Raw genomic sequence first — 22,958 nt, forward strand, 5'->3', positions numbered from 1 at the left:
TGTCTTTAGAGGAATTTATGGACGAATAAGCATGTTTGATATGGATTCACTTTATCAATGGGGAGTAAGTTGTAAAGAGTGGCAGTGTTGGTGTGTATCTATTTGAGTGAGAAATTAGCCTAAGAAATTTCTTCTGTATGGTTCATAGTTTATTGAGGTAGGTGGGATAAGTAGCTGCCCAAACAATATTGCAATAATTAATAAATGGGAACAGAAAACTATAGTACAAAGTGAGATAAGCTGAGGAGTGAATTAAGGGACAAATCTTCCTCAATATGCCCAGCATCCTTGCAGATCTTTTGGACACTAGGTCAATATGATTTTACCACTTTAAACCACTGTCGATTATGACCCCTAAGAATTTGGTTTGCTGAACAAGTTCGATTTCTGCATTGTTGATATAAATTTTAGCTTGCTCTTTGGGATATTGTCTATTTGTGTTACAAAAGATCATAAAGTTGCATTTTTTTACATTGAGGGTCAGTTTGTTCAATTGAAACCATTTCTCTACAGAGTGCAATTCATCATTAACATTATTGATAAGTGTATTAAAATCTTGGTGTGAGGCTATGATGTTTGTATCATCCGCAAACAAAACTGGAAGAACATTAGTGCATGATGATGCCATGTCATTAATAGAAATTAGGAATAGTAAGGGACCCAGGATTGATCCCTGTGGAACACCATACAAAATCTTAACTTTTTTTTGAGGAAAAACTGTTCAAGCACACATATTGTTCTCTGTTTATGAGATCGTTTGTGAACCAGGTAAGGGCTGTACTCTCCACTCCATATTTATTGAGTTTAGCAATAAGTATGTTGTGACATACTGTATCGAAGGCTTTACTCAAATCAAGAAAGACTCCAAGAGCAAATTTCCTGTTGTCAAGAGCTGATGAAATGTAATTTACAAGCTGTAGAAGGGCATGCTCAGTGGAGTATTTTTTACGGAAGCCATATTGGTGTTTATATAATATGTCGTTAGCTGATAAATGATTGGAGAGTCTGGAGTAAATGAGCTTTTCCAAGATTTTTTATATACAGGGTAAAATTGATATTGGTCGATAGTTGCTAAATTCCTTGGCATCACCTGATTTGAAAATTGGTATAACTTTAGCAATTTTCAGATCAGGGGGGATGATCCCAGATTTTAAAGATAAAGCAAGGATGTGAGTGAGAGGTTGGATGATGAAGTCAATGGTTTCTTTAATGAGAATACTTTTTAATGCCATCTTGTCCATGGGCTGAGTTCTTTAATGCCATTGTAATTTCACGGACTTCCTGTAGGGTTGGGGGATCAAAAGTGTGGAGTGTAGAATGCTGACCCTTAATCATAATACCCGGATTTATATCAGACCCTTTGATGTTTGAATCCAGTTCAGGGCCAATATTTGCAAAAAAATAATTGAAGCCATTAGCAATATCATTTGGGTTGGAGAGAGCACCTTCCTTGGTATTCATCTCCATTGGAGTAGTTGATGGAGAGTTACTGCGATTCATTAAGTGGTAGATGAGGTTCCAAGTTGTTTTAATGTTGTTTGAAGCCTGAATGAATTGTTCTGAATATAATTTCTTCTTGGTTTTCTGAATTTCTTACTGAAGAAAGTAAGAGTTTGAGAAGAGTTTGGCTTTCTGGTTTTCTTACTGAAGCTGTAAAATTATTTTTGCATTTTTTATATGCTTCAATATTAATGAGGGATGGGTTTAATACCGATTTCCTATAAAGTTTATTTTTCTTTCGTGAAAGCTTCTTTAGCTCAATTGTTATCTATGGTTGAATGATTGTTATTGGATTTCTTATTAATCAAGGGAAATGAGATATCAAGGGCAGAGTTAAAGAGCTTAAGAAATAAGCAGTAGGCTTTTGTTGCATTTTTTAACGTAAGAACCTCATAGAGCTAATGGCTGACTTGAAAGAATCTAAGTTCTTTCTGGTGAATTTACAGAACTTAATTGGTTCATTGAAAGTTAAGTTAGCCTTAGGCGAGTCATTATGGTGAATAAATTGAAATACTGGAAGATGGTCTGAAACATCACACATCAAAAGGCCTGAAGTGACCACAAAATCAAGAGAATTGAATAAGATATTATCAATAAGAGTAGCAGATGACATTGTAATTCTGGATGGCTTAGTAATAAAAGGAAGAAAATTAAAAGAGTAAAGTGCATTTAAAAAAAATCAGCTGTTAATGTGAGGTCACCTTTAAGCAAATCAATGTTGAAATCTCCAACAAGGGCACATAGTTTACATTCTTTGTTTATTGCATCTAGAGTGGAGTTGAGTGCATCAAGTGATATCTGAGAAAGGTGGTCTGTAAATACTGCCAAACAAAATACTTTTACTATTAACTTGCTGACAACATGGGATTTCAACAAATGTCGATTCTGTTAATGTAGAGTCAAAATTGGAACTAAGATCTTTTCTAGGGATGAAGTTGTGGTTCTTAGAAAAATACAGTGAGACACCCCCGCCTCTTCTGCCTTTTCTGATGGAGTGAAATGCATTGTAATCTGAGAGTGGGTATAGATTCCATGACAGAAAAAGAATGGGTCAAGGTTGACATCAAGGTCTTAAGAGCATCATAGTTTCTGGGGAGGCTACGAATGTTTAAATAAAAAATTGAAAAAGCATTTTGATTAGGATTAGGCCTATCAGGAAGAGAGAGAGAGACAACTTATTCAATTGGGATTCAGAGTAATACCTACATGACGATTTTAGTGACTTCAAATTAATCTGATTGGTGTCCGGATTAAAGAAAGTGTCCATGTTCCAAAATACCATCATTGTCCATGTTCTGCTCAAAGGGGCTAAAACGAATGTCAGAGGGGATAGCCATCCCTGTTGTTATAGTAGGTCTGTGTGTAAAACTGTCCATAGAGCATGGTGAAGTCTGTACCTGTACCTAGGAACAACCGGATGAAATTCAGCTATCAGTCCGGAGGATGAGCGATAGGTCAAACCTATCACGATCGAGTCCATCAGAATACTCCACATATTATAGTGATTGGCACGAGCACAGTCCATAATAAGAAACCACAAGATGTTCAATAGGTCTAACATTACTGTCTGCCTGTAAAGTGACTTTGTTGGACTTTGTATCATTTGTATACCTCCAGTTTGGAAATCTCCCTCACAACTATGGCTCGTTGTTCCTCCGGTGTCGCTCCATTGGTACGGATGAGAACATTGCCGTTCCTTGTCCAGGTCGCTTTGATCTTGTTACCCTTTCTGAGAAACCGTGCCTCTTTTGCAATGTCGCCGTTCTTCTTTGTGACGTGTTCATTCATGTAGACACCTGACCCTTTTAGCTTGAACCCCTGCTGTAGCAGTTTGGCTTTATCCTTTCTGTTTACAAAGCGGAGAATAATTGCTGGTGGATACGTAGTTTTGATTTTCTGGGGGAGAGCATGGCAGGCCGAGATCTGGGGGAGAGCATGGCAGGCCGAGATCTGCCGGCCGCGAATGGAGACGTCCTGGCCTTCGAGGAATCTGATAACCTGCGACTCCAAGGTCTCCGATTCAGTGGATGGAGGATCATCAGCAACAACAACCGTGGTCCCGGCTTCAACACCCCGCAAATTCTGAATATCCGTCTCGGTGGAAGATAAACCCCCGTCGGTGTTAACAGCCACGGCCCTGGCATAGGATCGGTGGTGAGTTTTCAAGCCGGTGATAACAACATCTTCCATGCGAGTATTGCTCAGCATCATCCAGTCTTCTCTGCAACGATTCAATCTGTTCATCTTTAGCTTTATTAGAATCATTATACGTGTTCAGTTTAGTTTCTAGGATATCAACCTGAGATTGAAATTTGGACACCTGTTTCGTGAGCGTCAGGATCTCTCTTTGTTGAGTTGCAATTTTGCCAATCTCCAGTTGGATTGCGGCTAGAGACTTTTGGATTTCATCCATCTCAATGATTTCAAGAAGCTTTCTTGCTATTTTGGTGCAAGTTAGTAAATTCTTGCAGTAGCCTATTGAGTTAAGTCAGAGCCAGCGAGATCCATTCTCCCCCCCCACCCTGGACCCCTTCCAGTTTGCATACCGAGCCAAACGGTCCAAAGAGGATGCAATCTGCTCTGCCCTCCACCCAGCCCTCACCCACCTGGAAAAAAGAGACTCATATGTGAGATTGCTGTTTATAGACTTCAGTTCTGCATTCAACACCCTAATACCACAACAACTCATCTGCAAACTTGACAAACTGGGACTCAGTACCTACCTCTGCAACTGGCTACTGACTTCCTCTGTCAGAGGCCTCAAGTAGTACGTGTTGGCAACAATATCTCAAGCAGCATCACACTGAGCACGGGGGCCCCCCAAGGCTGCGTGCTCAGTCCGCTGCTCTTCACCCTGCTGACGCATGACTGCACTGCAACCTACAGCAACAACCACATAGTGAAATTTGCTGACGACACAACTCTGGTGGGTCTCATCACCAAGGGCGACGAGACTCAATACAGGTTGGAGGTCGACCTTCTGACCACGTGGTGCAGGGACAACAACCTCCTGCTGAACGTCCAGCAAGACCAAGGAGATTGTTGTTGACTTCGGAGAGGTCACACCCAACACCTGCCACTGACCATCGACGGTGCTGTTGTGGAGAGAGTGAGCAGCACCAAATTCCCTGGGGTGCACATCAGTGAAGACCTCTCCTGGACCACCAACACTGCATCACTGGCTAAGAAAGCTCAGAGTCGCCTGTACTTCCTCGCGGAAACTCAGGCGAGCAAGTGCTCCACCAGCCATCATGACCACATTCTACCGAGGCACCATTGAGAGCATCCTCTCCAGCTTTTTCGCTGTGTGGGGGAAGCTGCACTGAATACAACAGGAAAGCCCTGCAGCGCATAGTGAACACAGCTGGAAGGATTATTGGTGCTTCACTCCCTCCCTGAAGGACATTTACACCTCCCACCTCACCCGCTTAAAGTTGACCACAATTGTGAGTGATGCAAGTCACCCGCTCACAATTTGTTTGATCTACTGCCCTCTGGGAAGAGGTACAGAAGCCGCGCGGCTCCGCACCACCAGACTCACCAACAGCTTCATACACCAGGCTGTTAGGATGCTGAACTCTCTCCCCCCTCCACCCTCAGCTACATAACATCCTGGACTTTGGACCCACAATGGCTGCCTTGCACTACTCCACTTGCACTACTCCACTTGTACACTTTGTAACTTGTTGTTGTCCTGAAAACACTTCTGAACACACTTCTGCTGCTCTTACATAACTTGCACCACTATGCCACTTGCATACTTAGGTCAAACAGAACTACCTCAGCCATTTATTGGCCTGACTTTTGCACTATTATATTGACCGTCTACTGTATGCACAATTGCACAATTTCAACCCAAATTTTGCTGCTCTTATTTCTTCATTGTATGTGCCTTCTTATTTTTACTTTTTATATTGTTTACTTGAATGTTATGTTTGTCTGTGGACCTAATTGGTAAAATATGTCTTGTCTCCACCGTGGGATAGTGGGAAATAGAATTTCGATCTCTTTGTATGTCTTGACATGTGAAGAAATTGACAATAAAGCAGACTTTGAGACATAGGCTAAAACCTGGCAACCCAAAACCCAAATAAGGAAGCGGGTGCCGACTACGCAGCCTGAGTCTCGCCGTAAGCAAGCGGGCTAGTTGAATGGCCTACTCCAGAACTAGCTGTTGTGAAATTGTTGGGAATTTGATTGATTAACACATCAAATAAACTTTTATTGAGTGTTGTTGATACACTGAACTTATGCCCTCGGAACCAAGTCTGACAGCAAGCAGCTTTGGAGTTTTGGAAGTAGGCTGCAGGCAGGCAGCTGGTGGATACATAACTGGCATGTGTAAGGTAATGGTAAGGTAAAAGCAACGACCGAAATGCAGTGTTGAAACACGTGTATGAAACGTATTGAATATGCAAACACAAATCCGGTAGATCTGGTGGACGCAGCTTCCTGAGGGCTGTTACCTGTGCTGTGAGAGCAGGAGGCCTGCGATGGAGGAGCCGGCGATGGAGAACCCCATGGCGATGATGCCGTTCCAGAAGCCCAGCTCACGGGATGTCATGTGATGGTCCAGCAGAAAGAGGGGGAACATGCTCATAGCACCCTGCTCACCTGTGAGGGCATATCATATATAGTTCATACTAAACCAGACATACAATTTTCAGAAAAAAAGCTTTGACAATGGCAACATTTATTTATTTTTTATTTATTTATTAGTCATTTATCATTTCAAATGGAAATGAAGAGATAAAAGGTTCAAGGAAAAATACTGAACGTTCTTAAATGATGCCTGACTGACTAAATAAACAAGTGCCCAGGCCTTGTTGCAACTGATTCAGCCACTGTTGCTGTCCATATCCTCCCATCAGAGTGGACATGCAGTGTAATTGCCATGTTTGTCAAATAAATTCAATCACACAATGACAGAATGGCTACATGAATGAATGGATGAATGAGTACAGGAAGTCTACATATATAAGTTTCACATATTTTGCAAATGGGGCACCAGTATACTGGACCTAAGTATGCTGGGGCAGTTTCAAAGACTTCCTGAAACAGCTTTCTTACTTCTACTGCATTCAATGGCTATCAGAACAGATCATTTGACTTATGCCTTCTAATAAATTAATCCTTTACGACATTTAATGAATAAATTCTTTGTGACAGCTGGATTCAAATGGTACTCCCCTGAGGAAACTACACACAAGACACATACTCCTTTCTGGTAGTTTTAAGTCTTTGAGGTGTGCTTGTAGCTTTTCAGCACAGGTCATTAACCTGCGTGAGCAGAGTCCATGTAACTAAAATTCTCATGACAAGTCTGTTTAAACAATATTCAAACCTCCCACATACTTTTTGTGAAAGTGTTATGACTTAAAGAAAAAAAGATGCAGATTTCTACATGAAAAATATATTTTCAAATCCTAGACAGCTTTTCCCCTCTTCTGCTTGCTGTGACATCACAGGGCTCTGAGACAGCGGGCTGCTCGTCAGATAGCTCTCTGCCGCTGTGTGGCGTCGACTGAAGGGGAAGACTCGGTAGACTGCCGCGGTGTATTATTTAGAGTGGCTGTCATTATTTATGGCCTGACTTCAGTAAAGACCGCGAGACAGCAGACTGACTGACAGCTCTGAGACTGCTGTCAAAACTAGCAAAGAAAAAAAAAAAAAAAAAAAAAAAAAACAGATGACTTATCACCGGGTGCGACAAAAAAAAAAAAAAAACACAACAGAAACAGAAAATCAAATCAAAAAGAGAGGAGAGGGAGAGAGTTATCAGGCACATCTGAGGGAAAGAGAACCCGCCGTTAACGCTAAAAATGCCGCGTGAGTGTTCCGACAACTCTGTGACAATGCTTCCCCCCACACCCCTTCACTATCTCAGTGATCAACTCTGACAGCTGAACTAAAACGTGAGGAAAGTATGAAAGAGCCAAGAACACTGCGACTGTAGTGTCACATTCCTCACGTTCAGCAAATCTATCCCTTTTTCGACTTTCCCTGACATCAGCCAACTGTGGCAATTACTGCAGACCCCTCTACTTCACAAAAGATGCTGGAGCTTTCCCCATCACTTTCATCCTTCAGCATTCAAACGGCTAAACTCTAAAAAAAGAACAAAACTCGAGTGCAGTGCCGAGTGGTTAAACCCTGCTTACACTCACAGTAAAGCACCGTTCGCTTTGCCGCTGAAATGAATCAATTTGCTTTCAAAGTGGGGGCGCAACATGGAGTGTCAGGATGCATTTGCTTTATCCGGCGGGTCCACGCTCCCTCCGAAGGCTCGAAAGGCCCAGTGATGTGTCTTTGCCGCGCCTGCAACAGTGTTTCCAACTGTTGTGTGTGATGGAGCTCTGATGATGCACTGTCATAAGGAGTGAACTCAAGAAAGCCGCTGGAACAGTCTTGTGTTGCAGGGCTTCAGTTTTTGCAGTTTTAGGGCTTCTGCTTTAGTTTTGCTACCACGCTGCTTCAAAGTAGTTTTATTTTTCAAAAGTGTGGCAAAAAAACAAACAAGGAGGCTGATTATTCACTGCTATAAATAATCGGTAGAGCAACAATTGTCCATTTCTGTAGGGATTTCATTAGACAGCTACAAATACCCAGACTGGCAGGGGGTGGGGTGGGGTGGCTTGCTGTGATATAGATAATAGAGAGAGAGAGAGAGAGAGAGAGAGAGAGAGAGAGAGAGAGAGAGAGAGAGAGAGACAGACAGACAGACAGACAGACAGACAGACAGACAGACAGACAGACAGACAGACAGACAGACAGAGAGACAGACAGACAGACAGACAGACAGACAGACAGACAGACAGACAGACAGACAGACAGACAGACAGACAGACAGACAGACAGACAGAGAGAGAGAGAGAGAGAGAGAGGGAGGGTTCTGTGTACATAATCATAAAATGCCTATGGACTAAGTTGTAGAAGAGTTGTGGTGCAATCAGAAAGCAGGGGTCAACGAGTACAAGTCAGACGTATCAGAGAAGGTCCACTGCGTCACAACAAGAGCTGAGGATCACAGAGGACACTACAGAGCAGCAACAAAAACACCAACACACCCTCAGGATGCTCGCACACATAGCTCCTATACATTTCTTTACATGCATGCATCTTTACACACTCTCTCTATTTCACACATCTCATGCACACTCTTTCTGTCAAACAAATACATACACACACACACACACACACACACACACACTAGTAAGGGTTAAAAAAAATCAATATGGTGACATATATGTTGATATATTTACAATAAATCTGCTTATGTTGTTGTGACAACAAATATCGATACATTTTTATACTCACAATGTTAAAAGCTAAGTTATTCACCTAAACATTCTGGTTTCCTAGAGAATCACAATTTTTAACCTACATGTCCGAGGTCGTTTTATTTTTATTTTTTGCTTACACTGTAGATATAAGGCCATCCTTAAAAAAAAAATTGTTTGCAGTAACAGCCAAAAAACAGTAGGTAGGTCTATATATTTTTTTTTTTTGAAGATTCCAATTACAATAATGGTCATGGTGATAATGTAGGTATGAATTTGTGACATCACTGACTGGATCTCTTCCAGAACTACGTGTAAGGGATAATGTATAGAACGCCGGTCATTGTCTGGAGATAGGTCCCGACAGGGCGAACCGGACCCCGACGCGCAGCGGAGGGGTCTTGTTCCGCCCTGAAGGAACCTATCCCCCGACAATGACCGGCGTTCTATAGCCTACATTATCCCGCTTATTACACGGCTACTTACCAAAACGAAACAATAAACTCCCCACGATATGACTCTTTAGCCTACATAGCCTAGGCGATAGCCTATTTTTTACCGTTTCATCATGGCTTTTGCTGAGAAACAAATAGTTATAACAACAACACACGCTGAACTTGAATCAAACATTCTTTAGAACACAGCTGATCAACCGTCTGCTTTCACTTTTGAATGAAGTTCCAATCCTTTGCGTAGTGATATGAAAGAATGGACTTAGAAGCACAAAGCCCATTTTCCTTGACAGCGGTCTGTTATACTTAGCAACGGTCTGTTATTCAGAATTAGCAGACCGCCGAACGTTGGGAAGGCCCATTCAAGTGAATGGAGCATTCTGCAGCACTATGAAGAGCCGTGTAATAAGCCAAGTTAAAGCAGTGTCAAAATGTTATAATAATTAGGTTCCTAAGGCCTTAATTAGATTCCCAAGGTTTCACAAAGATCTCCGTTTTTCAAGGTCACCGAGTACTGTCGGTACGGAAAAAAACCCCGAAAACAATCGGCTTTACCTACCTCCTAGTGCTACACTCTGTGGGCATGTACATGGGAGCTCACGGAGTGTAGCTGCCTGGCTGCGTTAGCTGCTGGCTGTAACAGCTCGAGCTAGGTAAAACTGATTGTTTTCTGTTTTTTTTTCATACAAACAACACTCGGTGACCTCGAGAAACGGAGATCTATGTGAAAACTCCTTTAAAGAAATTGAATATATATAGGAAAATGCTTTGTTTACATTTTGCATAGAAGATTTTCTAGGGGTACCAATAATTGTGGGCAACATGTTTTTGTTAAAAATATTTATTTCTTTGTGAGCTTTTCCTTTTTCTCAGAATAAATCTGGTTCCCTTCAAAGTTTAATTTTTTCCTCATTGTTTTCATTGTGAGATTACAATGATTTTTTTATACCTGTTTTTAGTCAACTTTACCAAAGGTGCCAATAATTCTGGAGGGTACTGTAAACATAATACACCTGCAGGAGCGTGTGAAAGTTAACACTTTACACAAACTCTGAATCGTTTCCTTGCCCTGGTCGTCCCTTGAGTGTTGAGTTCGGGTGAGGCCAGCCCCTTTTCCCTTCAGGTCAACCCTGACCCCTCCCTCAGCATGTACGTCAGTGTGCTTAAGTTTTCTGTGTGAAACTCTGGCTTCCCTGCCGCAACAGGGTCAGCATTCTCAACCAAAACAAAGGCAAACAAACACTGCACAAACAGAACAATCACATCCACATGATTTTACGAGCTATTCTAGCCAGGGCTTTAAACCAGATTTTTTTTGTCAATTGGTTCGTTCTGAACAGAAACAGTATTTTAACGTTTCCGGTTTTGGTTCCCACCCTAAAATTGACGTTCCTGAACCGGTTAGAACAAAAAAATATTGTTCCAGAACCGGTTAATAACGTTCCATGTCAGCTGTCGGAAAAAAATATACGTATGCTTTCAAAGCTATTAATAGTCACAATATTGTCTTTTAGACTCTATCCTACAGCAAACAAACACTAGGCCTCTGCTTTATATAAGCTGCACCAGTGTCTTCATATAGCCTTTAGCCTAAATAGTTTCCTGGTCAAACAAAAAAAGTATATTTTTGGTGGGTACTGTAATATTGGATTCTTGGATGCCTTCCCATTGTCTAAATGCCAAAATGAGGACTATTATGTTTATCCAAATAAATTAAAGCTGTAGCCTTAATGTTAATGCTAGGTTTTTCCAACAAAGTTCGTCACGGCCTAGTAAAAAGAGAAAACAGGTGAAATGAAATCATTGAGATTTGGAGACTTCATAGGCCTTTTGATTGCCTGCTAGTGGCAAGCTCTGTCTGTCTGCACTCTCCATGCATTCATTGAATGACAGGTGGTGACCCTCACCATTTCACTGAAAACACAAAACTTTCCCAGGAACAAAAAAAGAACCGGTATTAACCGGTTACCACTATTTTAAAAAATCGTTTCTGTTCCGGAACATAAAATAATCATAAAGTTTCTGGTTTCGTTTCTGTTCCTAGCAAAATGGCAAAAGTTTCTGGTTTTCGTTTTCGTTCCATGAACCGGTTCAAAGCCTTGATTCTAGCATACCGGTATAGAGTACAGTGACACTCAAACCTATACATTCACCGCTAGACTTTCGTGCATCGTTGACAGCTTAGTTATGGCCTAGATCGTATGGTATTTCATGAGGTTGGACCAACTATTCAAAACAATCATGAAGCTTGTGCGTTAAACCATTTATGCATCACATACAGACTTTATAGGAAAGGACTAGATATAAATTGGGTAATTTAAACTAATGTGTGTGAGGCATGGGGCAGCAGCATGGCATGACATGCCCTCTGTGGAAATCTGTGGCTCTTTCTGTGTTTCTGTCCCCATGTGCTGAAAAGCACTCAGTCTGTGTGCCTCTTTGCCCTCATGCTCTCTTGCATATCTGCCCCCTACCCCTACATTCTCTCTCTCTCTCTCTCTCTCTCTCTCTCTCTCTCTCTCTCTCTCTCTCTCTCATACATACAGTAGAGCACCATGTGGTGACTGTTCATTAATTCATCTGCCCTCAGCCTCCCCGCAGTCCTCTTCTCTTTCCCTCTGGAAAATATTTGCCTCTTGCCCGCGTGCGCGCCCCCTCTCTCCTCTCCTCCGTCCTCGCCCCCACCCACAGCCCCCCCGGCGCTCCCCCCTCGGCTCGCTGAGCCCTGCTGTGCATGCTGGGGGGTGGGGCACAGAGGGATGGAGTCGGGGCCAGGGATGGGGTTTTGGGCGGTTGGGGGCATAGAGTGGGCCTTACTCCCATCATCCTCCCCCTCTCCTCCTTTTCTCTCTACTCTTCTCCTCGCCTACACTCTTGTTGTCCCTCCTCTTCCCCCCCCTCTCTCTCTCTCTCTCTCTCTCCCTCTCGTTTGTTCACTCACTTGTTCGTTCGTTCGTTCGTCCGCTTGTCTGCCTCCACCTGGTCACTTCCCAGGGAAGCTGGCCGCCTGGCTGCCCAGTATCCATGCAACCCCCCACCTCTCTCTGTCTCTCTCTCTCTCACACACACACACACACACACACACACACACACACACACACACACACACACACACACACACACAGAGCTTTCTCTAGAGTCCAACCCTGAGACCAAAGCTCCCCCTCCACAGCCTGGGCCTGGCTGACGGCTTCCCAGCCACACAGGCCCCTAGCGAGGGGGAACCCACCGCCTGGCTCTGCCATCGCGCCCCTCCGCACGCCACAACACGCCTCACACTCACCCCTCTTACCACCACCCTCTCATCCCAAAGCCGGGCTGGGGGTTCTAGCCGCGGCCTGACCTCTGACAGTGCAGGGGTCACACAAACACTCACACACACACACACACACAGAGCCCTCTCATTGGTTGGAGCATGCCAGCCATCTAGACTGACAGCAGTTTGGGATTGATGTATTTATTAAGCTGTGGGGATTGTAGAGAAATCAGTGTGGGAGGGATCTTCTCTATAATGTTGATGAAGCATACATGTATGTGCACGCACACACGCACGCATGCACGCACGCACACACACACAGTATACACAAAACTCTGCTAACTTAAGGGAACTGTTCTTAAACTGTACTGAATCAAATAAGTCAAGATCAAGTCCAGATTTCCTGACAAAACCTGTCAGAACAGATACTATTTATCTATGCTTATATATTCTAATAGCTAATACATCTATACTCCTTATGTTTTTTTCTATTCTATAAATGCTCTACCAAAGTCTAAAAATAACGACTTTTTAAATAGTTACCTCAGTGAATGTGATGTTATCTTTGGCTCTAATATTTGATTCTATATAAACATATTATGCAACTAGCCTCACTCTCCAGCTGGGTCAACAAACATGGAAGCAAAACCTCCAATCTACTGTGACAACAATGATCACTCTAATGACAAATCCACAGGGGTGAAGAGGTTGTAGCATTGACTAAGGAGAAGACGGGGAGCCCAGAGCTCGCAGCTGAAGGTGATGATGACTAGGATGATGATGGTCAGAGACACCCTAAGACAGATTATAGGGGCCCTGCCACTCTTAATGTGCTGTCTGGTGTCGTCTGCCTCTCTTCATCCGATTACTGCACCAACCCTGACTCTCTCTCTTTCTCTCTCACCCCCAGACAAAAAAAAACACACAAACATAAACACACAAACATAAACACACACACATACACACAACGCATTAACACTTTCTGTAAACTCAGCACAATCTACACGCATGGAGGTAAATTCACAAACAAACACTCAGCAGCTAACAATGAGCACCATGATGCACATACACACACACACACATGTACACTGTGCACACGTACAAAATGGGAGATTTTTTTCCCATTTCAGTTAGAGGATGGAAACAGCACAGACACAAAGAGAGACTAATCCTTACATAATCTCCTTCTGCTGCCAAACACACACTATTCTGCTCATATTCACTCGCTGATTCAATATGGCCTGGCCTAAGTCTATGGGCCGCAGTGAGCTTCTGACAGAGGCGTCATTGTCAAAACAAACACGAACAGGTTTCAGTCACACACCCAAGCACACAAATATCCTGTGATCAATCATCTGATCAGCAGTCATGCGAGAATCTTTTGATCTCATAACGAGTCGACTTTCACCGTGGATCTAGGGAATGGCTACAGAGCCACCTAGTGGTGATAGATAAGACAACTGTACCAAGTGGTCTGACACTGGTGGTCTGACAGAAAGAGCTGTTTCACAGAGGCACAATTTAAGATACTTTCATTCAGATGAGTCAATATTTTTCAGCCATAAACTTGAAATGGCTTATCAGATGACAGAACTGAGTTGTTTGCATATTATTAAGAAAATAGACAAAATCAACAGTGGTTTGCTTCACAGCCAACATTCTATATTCTATAATGCAGTGCTGGAAAGCCTGATTACATATGGAATGGCAGCTTGGTACAGCTCTCTCACTGTCCAGAGCAGATCTAAATTAGAGAAATTAGTCAAAACCTCTATGAAAGTGATAAATAAACACCACTATCCACCCCTTCAATTCATATTCGAAAAAGTAGTAAAACGGACACACAGTATTCTAGATGACCCTTCCCATATCCTCTACTCGTAATATGAATTACTACAATCAGGGAGACGTTTCAGAGCCAGTGGATTTCAAAGCAACCGCTACAAGCTCTCCTTTATCCCGACCGCAATAAAACTGCTAAATGATTTAATTTCATTCAACAAAAAAAACAAAACTGAGGTAGTCTCCTGCTAATTATCATTATCTATTAGCTCTGTGCCTGCACAGCTGGCTGTGCAAGCTCTTATATATAGTTTGTTAGGTGTACCATGGGTATTGTCTAAAGGCTATTGTTGTTACTTACTGGGGGAATGTATTGTGAACCTCTTGTGCTGCTATCATACTTCTTGTGCAATAACTTTTTACAAGTGATGGTTTTACTGTTGATAATTTATTCAGACTTTGTGATGCATTTTAAAATGGTACTTTATTTTTGAGTATAGGGGGACCTGTGCAATATCAATAACTGAGGAGAAAGAGGGACTGTGCAATATAACGGAAAAATGAGCATTACTATATTTACTGGTGTAAGAGGGCAACACAATTCCTACAAATCCTACTGATTCCTATGTTTTCTTTTAAGTCTTTTAAGTGTGTTGTATGTTAAGCAGCTGTATGTAGCACTGTATGCCCAAGACAAATTTCCCTTCTGGGACAATGAAGTTAATCTAATCTACATGTGTCTCTCAGGCATCATTCAAAATGTAAGCAACCCTGAATCTTCACAAAAAGCACATATTTTTGAAATTACAACCATGCACTACAACTGAATTCTATTTGTTTTTTTAGCGCTTTGTTTTTAAACTATGTTCCACAACATAATGCACATAATATTGTTATAGCTTGGCCTATATTTGTAAATATTGTAAAACAAATACTGTACTGCTTTAGTGCCAGAGACTCAAGATTGTTCAACCAAACTTTCATTCACGCCAACTCTTTTTGCAAGACAACAAACATTTTCAATTGGAGCCACAAAAATTGATTATTTGCCAAAAAATTATATCCATCTATTTTGCTAATTGATCAATCTTTTGCATACTATTTTAGGGCAAAAAGTAAAAATTCAATGATTTGAGCTTCTTACATTTGAATATGTTATTCCTCTGTTGAGCATGTTGTGATTGGGGCAGGGCAGTTGAACAGAACAGCACTGTCTCCAGCACTGTTAAATTAAAAACTTTCAGGTGCACATCTCCCTGAGGTGTACATATCCTCTGGTGACCGTGTCCAGCACACAGACAATCCTTGCACAATGGCAGGTTAAAGGTCAAGTCTAAACCATTTGAGCTCAGCAGCCAATTACACTACATCATTTCCTCCCATGCTCCTGAAGCAACATGCTGATTGTCTCGGATAGTGTGCGGCTCGGTTCAGGCCACTGCTTGTTTGTTATCTATTTATAATAGTTCATTTTATTTGTTACATAGCATCTTTCAAAGCACCCAAGGTCGCTTTATAGATACAGAACTGTGCACAAACACTACTAGAGGACCTTGAGGATGAATTTGCTTAATTTGACAAAAAGTGAATTAGAATAGGATTAGAATAGCAGACCGCACCTTTAATTAATAGTACATAAATAGGCCTCTGTTTTGGATCACAATATATTTGGATAACTAATCTATGTTACATAGGCTACACATAGTACATCTCATAGTAGACTAGACTTCCTGTTCTAAATGTCCCAAATTTCCCTCGGGATCAATAAAATATCTGTCTGTTTGCCTGCTTGTCCATCTTACTGTCTGATCTATCTATAGTCTTACAGACGAGTTAGGCATACTCACTTCTTTGTTTTGCTTTACTCTGACCTCAGTACCAACTATGCTTATGAATTAAATAAGGAGTAAACCTGACATCTGTGGTGATTATGACATTTACCTAGCTTGTAGGTGAGGACATAGAGAACAGTCCACGGTGTCCCTGGCACAGACATCAGCTTCCTCCACACTTTCCAGGGCCGCAGGGCGTCTTTGGAGGCCCTCCTGCCCTCCCCGGCGGGCTTGGACAGCTCCCCGTCCAGGATGGGCGCCCCCCACACGAACAGCGCCACTCCTCCATAAACGCAGGCCAGCAGTGTGAACATCCAGCCCCAGCCGGCCACATCGATCACGGCGAGCAGCCCGCCGCCAGCAAACACCGAGCCGGCCTTGTAGCCCACCACCTGCACAGTGTTGCCCAGACCCAGCTCACCCTGTCCCCTCAGCAGCCGGACGGCGGCCCCGTCTGCAGCAATGTCCTGCACGGATGCCAGCACGTTCATGGCCAGCAGGGCCCCTGCCACACCCAGGAACTGCACGTCCGGGGACAAAGACGCACTGGCCAGGCACGTCATCGCCAAGCCTGTAACCGTTCCAACCAGCCATCGGCGTTTGGTGCCTGCTCTGTCCACCAGCGGTGCCCAGAGGACCTTTAGGACCCAGGGGAAGTAGAGGGCTTTGGTCAGGCTGATGCGAGTGAGCGAGTGACCAGCCCCACGCAGGTAGACCGGCAGCAGGGATGACTGCAGACCATATGGAATGCCCTGGACGAAGTAGAGGAGGCCCAGAAATACCAGCTTGTCATTCATGATGCCACGATAGGAACTGGACACTCTTCAGCTCATCTTGTACCAGCTAGTCTACTGAAGGGGTACCACTACTGAGTTCTTCAGTCGAACCTTTTACAAAAAGGAAAAAAAAAACAGAACCGTTTAGGTTGAACTCAAGTCTGATAAAGAATCATGCAATAGCAGCTGCAGCTCACTCTGCGAAATATAATTGTAGGCTACTACATCACAGGCTGTCATTAGACAACTGTCACAGTCAGTAAAGCAGCCTTACCTCTTCATATTTGCAAAGATACAATCGACATAGCCTACTGATGGGGGAAATTCTGTAATTTACTTAGCAGCTATGCTGTACCATGCAAACATGCATTCTCTCGTGGCATTTTGATCAATATATCGTTGACAAATGGAATCATTTAGCCGACGGATGGTTTCTGCTGTCTACTGAGTGAGTAACATTACGTTACAGGCAGGCACACATGCAGCCTAGCCTAGGCTATGTTTTCAAACCAGAGGTGTTTTCATGCAGTAAGTAACTTAGGCTACATCGTGAAAGCTATCTGAAGAGTTAAGTTGACAGTCTCCGTGATGGGAATATCACATAACATGCAGCTAAGACAAAACACAAATAAATATATTCACACCATGTTTTGTACATCAGCCACGACAACACTCCTCGTTGTACACAGTCCAGAACCGCACTTGATGTCCAACCTTGGCACTTCTTCCGCGCTTCCATATGACGTCACATAAGAAACAAGCCAATGATATACTGTGGAAAAAAGAGGCTGTTCATATCAATGACTTTATACCAGTGGTCCCCAAACTACGGCCCGCCCGCCACCTCATTTTGGGTGGCCCCCCAAAATGTCCGTGGTATAAAGCATCTGGCCCGCACGGGAGTACGACATCGTCAAACTATAACCTCCGTAATTTCCCCCATTCATTCTCTATGGCGAGTCTTAACTGTACACATGTAATACTCTTTTTGTCCACTAGTGGTTGTTTTGGCGCTGTTTCGCGTTTGCCATCGAAAACGGAATGAAATGTAGGCCTACATGTACCTGCAAACAATGTAAGAGGCCTATGCTGACTGCATCAGTGCTCAAAGTATTCTAAAAGTGTATCAATTAATTGTTAATAACTAATTAACTTCTATTCAAGTCTTATTTCTGGGACTTTCTGGGATAATTATTTCTATTTTTTATTCACTCTTTCAAATGTTCATTCAAATTCACAATTCACAAAGTTCTCATCAGGTGAGTGAAAGTGGTCATTTCAGATGTTTTTGCCAGCACTTCATAAACCTCTCATAGTTTGAGAATGTTAAATTATTTGTAGGATATTGCTTGTTCACAACTTGAGCTGTCTAGGCACAGAGTTCAGAGTTCACACATTTTGAATAAAATATACTTTTGGGACTCCCTGGTAATACTTTTGGGAATGCTTACGTCTTTTTATTAGTATTGTTTCATTTGAGCTACATTTTACACTGATATGGCATGATGGCAATATAAACACAACTAACAATGGTATTAAATTGCAGTAGCCTATGATTAAATGTAATGGAATACTCAACTAAGGTAAACTGCTGTTGTTCACAGTTCTAAGCTATTTATGGTTACTGATATAATCCGAGTCTCTGGCCCTCTCTTAGAGCCTGCATAGTGAGCTGGCCTTCAGAAGAAAAAGTTTGGGGACCACTGCTTTATACAGTCCTTGGTTCATAACAGTTTCTATACGGCTCTGGTTTCTATCTACAGAACACGGTGACATAGCCTATTTTATGTGTTGGCATTATGATGGCATTAGAGACAGGTTGTCGGATTATGCCAGCCTTTGTAGATTGACCACGTTGCCAACAGGGTGGGACACAGTGTTGCCATTTATTTATAGGCCTACAGCAGGATTTTCGGTTTTACTGCTAAAAGGGTAGCCTGGCGAGCCAGACCCACATTAAAATGTAGGGTCTGGGTACTCACCATTCGCGGTGCTCAGTCCGAGGGGCGGGATAATCAGTTGTATTTCAAATTCCCTCTGCATGCAATAGGACGCAATAGGATATTTGTTTTCAAGTAGCAGGGAATTCAAGCCAAACCGCTGCAACTCTGCCATCAATCATTATGTTAAGCCCACCAAACGACTCTATACACGATTTCAATGTCTGATTAAGTTTCGATTTCTGGAGCTCACAAGCCAACGGAGAGTTGCTAGACTAGCCCTGGCAGTGCCGCTAGGGGCGCATCTAGATTTCTAGGCTACTAAAAGGGAATAGTGAATCTGAATCATACGTTTGAATAGGCTGATTGAGAAAGCACATCTGCAATATGGGCCTACCACTCATGTCTTAGGCTAAATTTACTTATGTAGGCCTATTTTGAGGTTTCTTTTTTAACCGAAAGGAATGAAGCAATGAAGAATTTGAAGCAATGGAGCAAACTAATTTTAATTTGGTCATTTCAAGCACACAGAAATCACACAGTATTGTTTGAGGGAAAGCCGCCTCATGAAAGTTACAATTTCCTGATATTTACTGAAAGGCATTTGACATTTGTCAAATTCCTGTTTGGAGTGTTTGAACTGCTGTAGCCTATGTATGTTGTTGCCACAATGATTCAGAAACCTCTATTAGTATACTGTAAGTGAGCCGATGCCTGAAGTAGTCATGCAGTGCTCTTCATTAATAATATGGTTGTGCACATTCAAAGCACTCTGACTCATATGGCCAAAAAGCCCTCTCTGGCTAGATCCCCCCCCCCCTTCCTAAACACATTCCTCCCATCCCATCGCTCAGTACATAAAATGGAAATGTTATCTCATTTAACAAAATATTAGACTATGCCATTTGATTTCCTCCGAGGTCCTTCATTTAGGTATTTCTCTGAGATAAAAAAAATAGCCTATTAAAGCCTTCATTAAATCCATTACACTTTTCATTGAATTCATCTCAAATCATCCAGAAGTACCTCTCGTACATTGTCATGGATCAAGGACCCTACCTTTAAAGCTTGAAAATGATTATACATTTTGAGAAGTCTACATTTAAGTTGTGGCTCACTATGATTCTATAACAACCAGTCTGCTTGAATCTCTTAGTGCCTTTGACCAAAAATGGCCAAATGGTGCTCTGGCATGTTTTGTTTTGTTTTCTCTAACCAAATGGCTACAGTTGGTTGTGTTAAAGTATTTGTAGAGACGGGTGCACACATCCAAAATATATTGTAACAGGTGCCAGACAAAGCGTGTCAGAGAGAAGGAGATGGTCTGCACACTGTATGGGCTCCAAGAGATACTTTATTTATTTCTAAAAGGCAACGTTTCAATCTCAACAGATCTTCATCAGGCAAATAAGAACTGGATTTGTTACAAGACCAATGTAGCGGTTTGTAACCGAAATCTGATTGTACATTTTGAGAAGTAAGTTGTGGCTGGTGCTCACTATGATCCACCTATAACAACCAGTCTGCTTGAATCTCTTAGTGCCTTTGACCACATTTCTTCAGACTGGCTTCTCAACTTCAGTGGAAGTTATGACATGCCTTAGCCTATTAGCCTTCATCTATTCACAAAGGAATTTAGACTGAGGGGGAGTGCTGGAGAGAATGCATGGCATTAACCTGTATGTTCACCTAGAGCTGGGAGGAGGCCTTTCCTGGAAAGTGTTTTCTAGGAATCTGTTTCAAGTAGTGTTAATTTCGTCAGACGAGACGAGAGGAAATATGTTCGTCAACAACCTTTTTTTTCATGACTAAGACGAGACGATGACGAGACGGCAGTAATGTCCTGAAACACTGACTAAGACTATCTTAAGATGCATTATTTTTGACGAAAAAAGACGAGACTAAAATGTTTTGCATGAAATAAAAACTAAGATAAAATCTCTCTTCATTTTCATCTACAAAATGAGAAGACAGAATATCTAGCTGTTACGTTTTCAAAATATTCGAATGAGTTCATAATGCAACAGCTTTCCTGTAGGCTAGTCTACGTGCTGTTGCTGCAACCCTGTGGCTGCAACACGAAACTACATGGAACAAGAACAATGGAGATTTCTGCCAGAGTTAGCAACCTAAGCTTTATGCCACAATGCTACATGCCCAGAAGTTGAAGCTTCTCTCATACAAATTAACATCCCCCAGAATGTCCATACGAAAATGTTCATCATGTAATGTCGACTGATGATGCAAAGTTTGCTAGCAAGTAAGCTAATATGGAAAGTTCGCTAGCAAGTTAGCTATGGCTAAGATGGAGAGTCTGTTTGGGGAATGTGTTGTGTTTAGCATATCGCCATCTAGCTGCAGGGAGGAGTAAAACATTAATACTTTGGTCTCACGACAGTGTTTCTCAAACTTTTTCAGTTTCAGGACCACTTAACTAACCCTAGCAAAAAAAAAAAAGATTAGACCTACTTCAACAGTAGCCTATAATTAGTCTACACTATAGGCCTACTCACTGAACCACCTTGCTTATTGTCTTTGCACATACATACTGTATGATTTAAACTGGCATATCTTACATAGACAGTGTTGCAGAACTGTTTTTACATACAAGTTGGTTCAATATAAGTTGGTTCAATAATATAACAACTCATATATATTATATTTTACCACGTCTGCTCGCGGACCACTTGGGATAGCTTGCGGACCACCAGTGATTCCCGGACCACACTTTGAGAAACACTGGTCTACGAATATGACAGTGGTCCAGTCAAATCTTTTACTGTCTATGGTCAAATCCCAGCCGAGCTACTGTAGCTCGACTTACCTGTGCATGTAAACATACTGACTGACAAAAAATCAGAATTAGTAATTATAACAGACAAGTAGCCCTGTGGACACACAATATTGTTGGAATGGTATTGTTGCAAATGGTAATCAGAAATAATTTGTTATAAAAAAAAGACTAAAATGTGTTGACTAAAACTGACTAAGACTAAGATACCTTTAGTTTTCTTTTGACTAAAACTAGACTAAAATGACGAGAGTTTTAGTTGACTAAAACTTGACTAAAAAAATGATATTTGAATGACTAAATATGACAAAGACGAAAAAGGACATTTCGTCACAAGACTAAGACTAAGACTAAATTAAAAATAGGTGACAAAATTAACACTAGTTTCAAGTCAAGTCAAGTCAAGTTTTTTTTATATAGCGCATTTCATACACAGAGGCCATTCAATGTGCATAGAAGGGCAATAGTCAAACAATAGTTTTAAAAATAAAGACCATAACAAAAAGAAAAACATAAAACACACAAGGTAACATTTGCCGCTATAAAGTGAAAAACAGTTTTGAAGAAATTGGTAGGCAGAGTGTCTAAGCCACATGTGGAAGAGCTGCGATTCTGTACCATTTTGAGGATCAAGAGTTTCGTAGTCCATCAAGCTGAACTGACATGAAGTTAAGTTTCCCTCCCTTTGTACATGTAGCTGTTTGAAGTTCCGGATGTTAGTAATTGAGAAGATATGTTGAGTCTGATTCAAACTCAGTGCATATATTACTTGAGAGAAGTTCAGGTGCTAATTGTGAGGGGGATTTGTTAACTTCTCAATGGTAGAAAATAGTACACAAGTGTTATTTGTAATTATACTGATGTTAGAGAAGAAACACTGTCTTGCTTTGCATATTTCAGAGTTATATGTGCAGAGAATCTCTTTATGGATTTCATGGTGGTCTGAAGTTTGTATTTGCACCATTTAGATAGATAGACTTTATTGATCCCCAAGGGGAAATTCAAGGAAATTTCTTTCTGTTTACTGTGGTTTTGACTGATCAGCTGTTAAACTCAAAAATGTAAATACTTCATGAGCTTGCCAGCAGGTTAGACATTGTGATTGATCGATTGATTTTGAAATCATAGCCCCTGTCCATTCTGTGGTCTAGCTAACATGCCTCTTTGGTACTTTGGAACCAACACAACAATCATGGCTGTGTGCAATCTGCACAGCTGGCACTGATTAAAGTTATTTGATTTATTTTGGAATATATCTGGACAAAATACTGTGCATATCTTGCTTTACATTGCTCTTATATTTTCACTGAGTTACACACACGACACACACACACAGACACTAATACAGC

General features: G+C 41.8%; 1 protein-coding gene across 1 annotated transcript in view; it reads right to left on the reverse strand.

Annotated features, from left to right (window-relative positions):
- mfsd3 (major facilitator superfamily domain containing 3) overlaps positions 1–17,618 on the reverse strand; it is a 32,221-nt gene extending 14,603 nt beyond the window's left edge. The window contains exons 1-3 of the mRNA XM_048242503.1: positions 17,523–17,618; positions 16,212–16,989; positions 5,967–6,114 (exon numbers count right to left, since the gene is read on the reverse strand). Of these exons, the coding sequence (XP_048098460.1) occupies positions 5,967–6,114; positions 16,212–16,899 (836 nt within the window). The 5' untranslated portion in view covers positions 16,900–16,989; positions 17,523–17,618. The remainder of the gene's footprint in view (positions 1–5,966; positions 6,115–16,211; positions 16,990–17,522) is intronic.
- Between the last annotated feature and the right edge of the window lie 5,340 nt (positions 17,619–22,958).

Source organism: Alosa alosa, chromosome 5 (genome assembly GCF_017589495.1).
Source record: "Alosa alosa isolate M-15738 ecotype Scorff River chromosome 5, AALO_Geno_1.1, whole genome shotgun sequence".
NCBI lineage: Eukaryota > Metazoa > Chordata > Actinopteri > Clupeiformes > Clupeidae > Alosa > Alosa alosa.